Raw genomic sequence first — 9,918 nt, forward strand, 5'->3', positions numbered from 1 at the left:
GGGTCAAGGAGAGACCAGGCTGGAGATGCTGGGGCCACAGGGGACACTGTCCCAGCTGTGTGGGACCCAACATGGACACTGTATGCCAGACCTATGATGGCCTTTGGCTGGTAATACTGGGCACCCCATGCTGGAGGGATTGGGAACATGATCCCAGAACCATGGGGACCTTTTGCCTGTGACCCATGACAGTGGCTCCACACTGGCACCGTGGTGACACCTGGGGACATGCCATTAGCACAGGGACCTGGCACTCAGCCCCTGTGCTGGACTGTAGGGACACTGTGACAACCATCTGGGGACCCAAAATGGTCACTGTCTGCTGGGACCACAGAGGGCTCCTGCACCGGGTGCACTGGGGACCCTGTGGTACATGGAAGGGACCAAAAATGGTCACCCTGTGCCGGGGGCCTGGGAGCTGCACTGGAGACACTGTGGACTCTGTACTGGGGACACTGGGGATACTGTTACTGTGCTAGGAACTGCGGACCCTGCACTGAGGACGCTGGGGACACTGGGCTGGGCTGCGGGAGGGCTGTGACAGACAGGGAGGGGCCCCAAAATGGTCACCCTGTGCTGGGGACACGAGACCCGCGTTGGATCGAGGGGTCACAGTGAGGGACACCCGGCATGAGCACCCCCTGTGCTGGGACAGGGACACCCGGCCCTGGGCCCGGCTCCGCGTCCCCTCACGGCGCTGCCCCGCCCCTCACGGTTCGGAGGGTGTCGGGGGGTCCCCGGCGGTGACGTCATGGCGGCGCCGCGGGGTGACGCGGGGCGGCGGCTCTGACGTCAGGCGCGGCCCCCCGGCAGCATGGCGGCCGTGCCCGCGCCGGCCGGCCCGCGCTGACATGGTGAGGGCCGGGACGCGGAGGGGACGCGGGGACACGGCCGCGGCCAAGGGGGGAGCGCGCCCGCCAAGGGGGCGGGACGGGCCCGCGGCGGCCCGGGGCGGGGGAGGGGCAGCGGCCCTCGGTGTCCCCCCGTGTCCCGGGGTCCCCCGGCTCGGGGCGGGGATGGGGCCGGAGCAGGAGGAGGGACCCCCGCGTCGCCATCGGCCGGGCATCCCCCGGCAGCTCCATGCGCAGTGCCTGTCCTGCTCCTCCATCCTGGTCCTCCATCCCGCTGTTCCCATCCCGGTCCTCCATCCCGCTGTTCCCATCCCGCTTCCTAATCCTGCTGTCCCGTCTTGTTCCCCCACACTGGTTCCCCGTCGCTCTGTTCCCATCTTGCTCCCCCATCCTCTTCTCATCCTGTTCCCCCATTCCAGTGTCCTCGTCCTGCTGGTCCATCCTGCTGTCTCCATCTTGCTCCCCTCTAATCTGCTCCCCCCATCCTCCCTCTTCCAACCTGCTCCTCCATCCCACTGCCCCCTAAATTATTCCTCCCATCCTGCTCCCCCCATCCCACTGCCCACATCCCATCCTGCTGCCCCCAAACACTCCCCCCAAGCCCCATCATTCTCCCTATCCTACTGCTCCCCCTAACTGCTTCTCCAAATCCACCGCCCCCAACCCTCTGCCCAGAACCAGCTCCCCCAGTTTGCTCCCCCCTAATTCCCTCCCTGTTAATGTGCTCCCCCAATCCACTCCCCAACCCTCTTCTCCCCCGTCCCTGCTGCCTCCCACCCCTCTGTCCCCAGGACCTCAAGGGCCAGTACTGGACGGACGATGACTCCGATGGGGACAATGAGTCCGAGGAGTTCCTCTATGGCGTGCAGGTGGGTGCTGGGTCCCCGTGGTGCCACGGGGGGCTCAGGGACCCCCATCCTGAGTCCTCTGCCAGGCCTGGGGAGGCTCTGGGTGTGACGGTGCTGTGCCACAGGGGACCTGCGCCGCCGACCTGTACCGGCACCCACAGCTGGACGCCGACATCGAGGCGGTGAAGGAGATCTACAGCGAGAATGCCGTGGCCGTCAGGTGGGTGCCCTGCTGCCCTGCACCGGGCACTGCCAGGCCCAGCTACATAGCTGGGCTGTGCCAGGATGGCTGTGCTGCCCCTGGGTACCCAGCTGTGCTGTCCCTGGGTACCCAGCTGTGCCATGCCCAGGCATCCTGCTGTGCCATCTCTAGGCCACCTGACCATGGCATCCCCAGGGCACCTGGCTGAGCCATTGCTCAATCATACCCTCCCCAGGACCCTGGCCTCAGCATCCCCTGAGCACTTGGCTGTGTTATCCTTGGGCACCCAGACATGGCATTTGTGGAGCATCCAGCTGTGGCAGCCCCAGGCACTCATCTGTGCCATCTTCAGACACCCAGCTGTGCCATCCCTGGGCACCCAGCTATGCTGTATCCAGGGCTCTCAGCTGTGGCATCACTGGGTCACCTGGCCATGGCATTACCAGACACCCAGCAGTACCACCCTTGGGTTACCTGGCTGTACCATCCTCAGGCATCCAGCAGTGCCATCCCCAGCACACCTGGCCATGCCATTCCCAGGCACCTGACCATGCCATCTTAGAGCACCCAGTAGTGGCACCCTTGCATAACCAGCTGTCCCATCCTCGGGGCACCTGACTATGGCATTACCAAGGCACCTGGCATGTCCAGGCATCCAGCTGTGCCATTCCCAAGGCGCTCAGCCATGGCACCCCTAGCACACCTGGCCATGCCATCCCCTGAGCACCTGGCTGTGCTGTCACATTCCCAGGTTCACATCCACATTCTGGGCACTCCCCCCTTGCATACACTTGATATGCGGCAGCCACACATGCCATGTGCCTGTCCCATGAGCCTGCCCACCCTGGCACAGTGGGCACCAGGCCACTGTTCCAGCACTGTGCCACCCCCCGTGCCACAGCCACATGTGTCCTCACAGGGAGTATGGGACCATCGATGACGTGGACATCGACCTCCATGTGAACATCAGCTTCCTCGATGTGAGTCCCTGGGGTTTCCCCAGCACTGCTGGCATGGGGAGGGTGGGCACAGGCTCCCAGGGGGTCCCCAAATGCCCCTGCCTGGGTGGAGCTCCCGTGGCTGTTCCAAAGTGTCTCTGCCCTGGCAGGAGGAGGTGGCGACGGCGTGGAAGGTGCTGCGGACGGAGCCCATCGTCCTCCGCCTGCGCTTCTCCCTCTCCCAGTACCTCGATGGCCCCGGTGAGTGGGGACGGGCGGGGTGTGGGGTCCCTGTGCCCTCAGGACAGGCACAGTGGAGCACCCATGGCTCGTCCTCCTCTCTCTCCACAGAACCGTCCATCGAGGTTTTCCAGCCGTCCAACAAGGAGGGCTTCGGGCTGGGTCTGCAGCTGAAGAAGTAAGAGCTGAAACATGGTGGGCACCAAGGGTGGTGGCTGGGGGGGGCTCACAGAGTCACTGTTCTGCCCCAAAACTGGCCACGTGCCACATGTCCCCTTGCCACCACCTTTTATGCACCACACAATCCTTTGACGGGCTCACCACCATCTGTGTGTGGGGAAGAGGAGGGGCTGGGGGTGTCATGGACCACCAAACACCCATGGGTGCTGTCCTCCCTGTTTGCCAGGATCCTGGGCATGTTCACATCCCAGCAATGGAAACATCTCAGCAATGATTTCCTGAAGACCCAGCAGGAGAAGCGGCACAGCTGGTTCAAGACAAGCGGCACCATCAAGAAGTTCCGTGCTGGGCTCAGCATCTTCTCACCCATCCCCAAGTAAGGTCCCAATGCTGTCCCCACAGGGGACCAGCCCTCCATCCCCTCATCCTAGGTGAAGCCTGGCACTGTGCCTCAGTTTCCCCACTTGGATGCTGCTGCTCCCTACCAGATCCCAGGCAGGTGGAGGTTGCTCCCAACAAGTAGCTGATGGGTGGATCCGGCACTGGGTGATGGAGGAGCAGGGAACAGTGACAGACAGGTGCTCAGGGGGATTCTGTGCCTGCAGGTCTCCCAGCTTCCCTGTTATCCAAGATTCAGTGCTGAAGGGCAAACTGGGCATCCCCGAGCCTCGTGTGAACCGCCTGATGAACCGCTCCGTGTCCTGCATGGTGAAGAATCCCAAGGTGGAAGTTTTTGGCTACCCACCCGCCAGCACCCAGGCAGGTGTTGCCCCCTTCAACATCCTGGTGGGTGCCACCCCGCCTTGGGGTTTGCTTTTCTCTTCTTTCCCCTTCCCAGGGGCTCCTCTGGGGTCTGATCATTTATTTTGGGGTGCTGGGACCCCCATGGGATGGGGGGAGTCCCTGCAGGGTTTCTTGTCTCCAGTCTTGGGTGATCTTGGGGAGCTGGGCCCTGGCTGTGGGGTCCAGTGGAATTTTACCCCACTCCTGGTGCTGCATCTGTGCTGTACCAGGGAATGTTGGCATGTTGGGGGTCCTGATGTGGCAGGGAATGTTGGCATGTTGGGGGTCCTGCTGTGCCAGGGAATGTTGGCACGTTGGGGGTCCTGATGTGGCAGGGATGTTGGCATGTTGGGGGTCCCGCTATGCGGAGGTGGTGGCATGTCAAGGGTCCCACTGTGTTGGGGGTGTTGGCATGTCAGGGGTCCCAGCTGTGTTGGGGGTGTTGGGATGCTGGTGGTCCTGCTGTGTTGGGAGGGGGTTGGCATGTTGGGGGTCTCACTGTGTTGGGGCACATTGGAATGTCAGGAGTTCTCCTGTGCCAGGGTTTTGGTGTGTTGGGGGTCCTGCTGTACCAGGGGGGGCTGGGGGCTGCCTGTGCCATGCAGAGCTGGGGCTGTGTGTGGGAAGGGGGATAACGCAGCTGGCCCCGCTCTGGCTCCGTCACAGGTCGGCGGCCACTGCAAGAACATCCCCACGCTGGAGTACGGCTTCCTCGTGCAGGTGAGAGTCCTGCATCCTGCTCATCCTCAGCCTGCTGCCCATCCTGTCCCACTTCCCACTTATCCATGTCCTGCTATCTGGAGCATTCTCCCTACCACCCCATGTCCTGCTCATCCTTATCCTGATGCCCAGAGTGTCCTTCTCGCTGTTCCACATTGCACTCAGCCCCGTCCCATTGCCCAGAACATCTTCCCCAGTGCCCCACATCCCACTTATCCACACTCCACTGCCCATATCATCCTCCCCACTCATCCCCATCCCACTGCCTGGAGCATCCCCCAAGCTCCGTGCCTGCAGCAGGGCCTGACTCCCTCCGTCCTGTCCCTCAGATCATGAAGTACGCGGAGCAGCGGATCCCGACGCTCAACGAGTACTGCGTGGTGTGTGACGAGCAGCACGTCTTCCAGAACGGCTCCATGCTGAAGGTGGGGTGGCAGGGCCAGGCCAGGTGCGGGCTGTGTCCCTGTGTCACCATCCCTGACGCTCAGCACTCTCCTGTCCCCTCCACAGCCGGCCGTGTGCACCCGGGAGCTCTGCGTCTTCTCCTTCTACACGCTGGGCGTCATGTCCGGCGCGGCCGAGGAGGTGGCCACGGGTGCCGAGGTAGGGCTGGGCACGCTGGTGACCTCCCCCAGTCCCATGGGGGCTGGCCTGTCCCTTCAGTCCGTGCTCTGCCCCAAGGTGGTGGACCTGCTGGTGGCCATGTGCCGCGCTGCCCTCGAGTCCCCTCGCAAGAGCATCATCTTCGAGCCTTACCCCTCCGTGGTGGACCCCAACGACCCCAAAACTCTGGCCTTCAACCCCAAGGTAAGCACTGGGGGGACAATGCTCCCCCACACCAGGGGGTGACAGGAAGCCCCAAAGACCCCTCTGATGGCCACTCCTCTCCTGCCCCATGTGCAGAAGAAGAACTACGAGCGGCTGCAGAAGGCCCTGGACAGTGTGATGTCCATCCGGGAGATGACCCAGGTATGTGGCGTGGTCCCACAGCCCCATGTGACATCCCCAGGGTGGGATCCAAGCTGGGAGTGGCATTTTGGTGCTGATCTCCATCTGCCCATGGCTGGGTGGGTGCTGGGAGACCCACCTGCACCCCATCTTGCCTCTGCCAGGGGTCCTACCTGGAGATCAAGAAGCAGATGGACAAGCTGGACCCCCTGGCACATCCCCTCCTGCAGTGGTAAGGCTGAGGGTGCTGTGGCCCTCTCCTGCTGCCCCTTGTCTGTCCCACTGCCTCACATTCCCCAGGACATGGGATGGAGTGGGGGGCAGCCAGGTATCTGGGGCACAACCCCCTCATCATCTTTCTTTTGCGGGGGTCACGAGCATCTAATGATCTCGGGGCAGATTGGGACCACCTTTTCTGACTCTCCTCCTCTTCCTCCTTCTCTTCCCAAGGATAATCTCCAGCAACAGATCCCACATTGTCAAGCTGCCTCTCAGCAGGGTAAGGGGCCAGGCTAGGCTCCAGGTGGGGTGCAGGATAAAGGATATGGAATATGGGAGGTGGAATGGAGGGATACAGGAGATGGGATTCAGGATGAGGCATGTAAGGATATGGGATGGGCAATGGAAGGGTCTGGGATGTGGGATGGATCCCTCTGGGTGGGGTTCTAGTCTGGGAGATATGGGAGTCAGGACAGGGATATAGGAAGGGGGATGTTTTACACAGGCTGTGGGACGGGGACAAGACAGGGATGCAAAGGCCCCTTCTGGCAAACTTGGAGTCACCAAAGCCAGGCTGGGCTGGATCCAGGGCCGGGCGGCCGTGCATGATCTCTCTCTGTCTGTCTGTCTGTCCTCTCTCCTGCCGGCACTGCCGCTGCTCTTCCCGTTCCCCTGGTAGCAGCTGAAGTTCATGCACACCTCCCACCAGTTCCTCCTGCTCAGCAGCCCCCCGGCCAAGGAAGCTCGGTTCCGCACGGCCAAGAAACTCTACGGCAGCACCTTCGCTTTCCAGTGAGTTCCCAAGGCAGGGATGGTGGGAGCCCCCCGGGTGGGCGCCCTGGGGCTGAGGGATGATGGCTGATGTGGGGCTGGCTCTTTGCAGTGGCTCTCACATTGAGAACTGGCATTCCATCCTCCGCAACGGGCTGGTCAACGCCTCCTACACCAAACTGCAGGTACCGGTCTGCTCCCTGCACCCAGCACAAGGCGGGCAGGGAGGGGGCAGGAAGGCAGGGAGGGAGCAGACATTGGGAAGTGCCAGGCTTCCTCCACTACCGCCGTGCCTGAACTGTTGGGGTGATCCCACCACGCTCACCCTGGTATTTTCCCGCAAGCTGCATGGAGCAGCCTATGGCAAGGGCATCTATCTGAGCCCCATCTCCAGTATTTCCTTTGGATACTCAGGTAAGAGGCTGCCTGCACTGCCCAGTCCTGCCTGTGCTGCCCAGTCCTGCCTGTGCTCCCATTCCCACTCCCTGCATGGGCCTGGGGAGGTTTGGCATCGTGCTGGCTGGAGAAGCCGCTCAGGAGTGGCAGCATCCCACATCCATCCATCGCACCGGCCTTTTCCCAGCCAGGATGGGGCTTTCCCACACACCAAAGAATCAAACCCCCAGCATTCTCCAGGCTTCAGAAGCTGCTGCACACACTTTTGGGGGGTTCCCAGGGCTCAGGAGCACTGAGGGTGGCGATCCCTGTCTGTGGCATGTGTCCCCACATCACTCCAGGGTGTTCCCTGAGAGACTGACAGCCCCTGCCTTGCTTCTTCCACAGGAATGGGGAAAGGGCAGCACCGGATGCCGTCGAAGGATGAGCTGGTGCAGCGGTACAACCGGATGAACACGATCCCCCAGGTGATGGGCCAGGGGACACCGGGCAGGATGGGAATGGGGACATGGCACCCATGGGTGTTTGGGACAGGGTGGTAACACCAGCTGCTCTTCCCACAGACCCGCTCCATCCAGTCCCGCTTCCTCCAGAGCCGCAACCTGAACTGCATCGCGCTTTGCGAAGGTGTGGGGATGTGGGGGGATAATGGGGGGGGGACAGACAGCACCCTTGGGGTCACCAGGTGGGTGGAGGGGTGGAGGGACAGGCCCTCTGTCCCCTGTGCCGCCTCCAACAGCCCCTTGCCCCAGCAGTGATCACCTCCAAGGACCTGCAGAAACACGGCAACATCTGGGTCTGCCCTGTCTCGGACCACGTCTGCACACGCTTCTTCTTTGTGTGAGTCCCGCTGTGCCCACCCTGCTGCACTTGCGGGGCCCCCACAGAACCCCCCAGAGCCCCTTCTCCTCTTGCAGGTACGAAGATGGCCAAGTGGGAGATGCCAATATCAATACTCAGGACCCCAAAATCCAGAAGGAGATCATGCGTGTGATCGGGACTCAGGTGTACACAAACTGAGCGGTGGCGGTGGCACCCTGGGACCCCCCGGGCACTGAGTGAGCCCCCGGGCAAGGCTGGGCAGGGGCCGAGCAGGTTTTGAGCCCCCCGGGCAGGGCAGAGCCGGGGCAACACCGGCGGCTCCACCTGTACATAGGCGTTGGGCACCCTGTGAGCACCAGGCAGGTTCAGCGGTCCCTTATCCCCTCCCTGTCCCCTTCCCACTGTCCCCAACTCTGTGGCAGCCTGGAGAAGGAGCTGTGGGTCCAGCGTGGCTGGGGACGGCCCCTCCTGGCGTTGGCAGCGACGGCGTTTTTATCAATGATGAGAAACTGAAGCAAAAAAAAAAACCAAACAACCAAAACAAACCCAAAAACATAGGAAAAAAAAAAAAAGAGAAAAGGAATCAGTGTTTGTGGATTTAACTCTGAATTAAAGTGTGGGGTGTGGGAAGGGGATGCTGGGGAAGGGATGAGGGTACAGGGAGGGAATGGGATTGTGAGGAAAGGGGCACAGGAAAGGGGTGGGATCACTGGAAGGGGATGGGATGGAGTCATGGGGAAGGAGTGGGATTTAAGGGAGGGGGTGGGAGTGTGAGGGAGGAATAGGGGCACAGGCAAGGGATTGGAACCTGGGGGAGGGATGTGGGCACAGGTAAGGGATGGGATCATGAGAAAAGGATAGGATTGTGGAGAAGAGGTGGGAAACAAGGGAATGGTATCTTGGGGAAGGGATGGGATTGAGGGAAGGGTGATCGTGCAAAAAGGAAAGGAATCCCTTCATAGGGAAGGGATAGGATTGAGGGGAAGAGATGGGATGGTGGGGAAGTGCCATAGAGAATTGATGCAGCTTTGGGATAGGGCTGGGAGGCAGCTGCTCCCCCATCACTCCATGGCAAAGGGATGGTGCTGTGGAGGCGGAACACGACGGAGAAGGGATTGTGCCTCGGGTGGGAACATGGGACCCCACGAGGCAGCCCCCCAGGCATCGGTGCTGCAGCAGAGATTCAAATGGGAAGGAACTTCCCAGGGACAGCATTTTGTTTCAGCCCAAGCCCATCCCAATAACTCCATGGACACGGAGGCAGTGCCAGCACAGCTGCATCCTGCTACACCCAAACCTGGATGGAAACCCAGGAGAGATATCCCAGAGGCTGCCAGGGCTCAGGGGCAGAGGGGGCTGGGCACTGCTGTCCCCACAGTCCAGGGGCTCTCCAGGTCAGTCACAGCAGCACAAGACCAGGATTTCAGCCAGGATTTATGATGGAATTTAAGAACCGATCTAAGAATTATCCTGGTTTTGGTAGAGTCACCACCTGAGTCCTGACAGGTTCATTACACCAGTGGGTTCACTCAGTGTCACTTCTGGCATGTCCCTGTCCTCTGTCCCCCCTGGATCCCAACATCTGGCTATCCCCACTTGTCCCACACTGGCTGCTCCAAGTATCCAAGGGCCACCCAAACCTGGGCTGGTGGCCATTCCCTCACCCTTGGCCCTGCCACCTACCCCTTGGTGGGGGGGTTGCTTCAATTTGTGGGGTTTGGGGTTTTTTCCTCAAATAAAAAATAAGTCACTTTCCTGGGATCCTGGCAGTCACTCAGCTGTACCCACAAGTGCGAAGGGATATCTCATGGGACATGGCCACATCTCTCTGAAGCTCTCTATGTCTCTTGGAAAGATCAGTGAAACCACAGGGCTGTATCCTGTCCTGATTCCCTCTGCAGCCAGGGTGAATTCCTCCAAAAAATAGCAACTCCTGTGAAAAAGCAAATAAAAGAGATGCCTATGGTGCTCTCCCAGCTTCACCAAATCCTGGTGGATGC

At 61.1% G+C, this 9,918-nt stretch overlaps 1 protein-coding gene across 6 annotated transcripts; it reads left to right on the top strand.

The window, feature by feature from the left end:
• The first annotated feature begins 783 nt into the window (after window positions 1-783).
• Window positions 784-8,471, top strand: PARP6 (poly(ADP-ribose) polymerase family member 6). 6 transcript variants are annotated; one of them, XM_036389346.2, is made up of 22 exons: window positions 784-854; window positions 1,643-1,720; window positions 1,825-1,919; window positions 2,821-2,881; window positions 3,010-3,100; window positions 3,191-3,257; window positions 3,486-3,635; window positions 3,865-4,045; window positions 4,709-4,762; window positions 5,092-5,187; window positions 5,273-5,365; window positions 5,444-5,569; window positions 5,666-5,731; window positions 5,875-5,942; window positions 6,161-6,209; window positions 6,612-6,721; window positions 6,813-6,885; window positions 7,045-7,114; window positions 7,484-7,563; window positions 7,660-7,723; window positions 7,852-7,936; window positions 8,014-8,471. In XM_036389346.2, exons 1-22 carry the CDS (start codon window positions 852-854, stop codon window positions 8,114-8,116), a joined length of 1,863 nt encoding a protein of 620 aa, XP_036245239.1. In that variant the 5' UTR covers window positions 784-851; the 3' UTR covers window positions 8,117-8,471. The 6 variants fall into 6 exon arrangements, 5 of the variants coding, with proteins under 5 accessions (XP_036245239.1, XP_036245240.1, XP_036245241.1 ...); XM_036389347.2 differs by having other exon boundaries at window positions 3,865-4,018; window positions 6,609-6,721; XM_036389348.2 differs by having other exon boundaries at window positions 3,865-4,018.
• Window positions 8,472-9,918: the final 1,447 nt, after the last annotated feature.

Source organism: Molothrus ater, chromosome 13 (genome assembly GCF_012460135.2).
Source record: "Molothrus ater isolate BHLD 08-10-18 breed brown headed cowbird chromosome 13, BPBGC_Mater_1.1, whole genome shotgun sequence".
NCBI lineage: Eukaryota > Metazoa > Chordata > Aves > Passeriformes > Icteridae > Molothrus > Molothrus ater.

What these genes read in the sequence shown, in the direction of transcription:
- PARP6 (XM_036389344.2), top strand. An exon ending in CCATCCGGGAGATGACCCAG is followed by an intron (nt 5,732 to 5,874) that starts GTATGTGGCGTG and finishes TGCCTCTGCCAG; the next exon opens with GGGTCCTACCTGGAGATCAA. An exon ending in TGCACACGCTTCTTCTTTGT is followed by an intron (nt 7,937 to 8,013) that starts GTGAGTCCCGCT and finishes CTCCTCTTGCAG; the next exon opens with GTACGAAGATGGCCAAGTGG.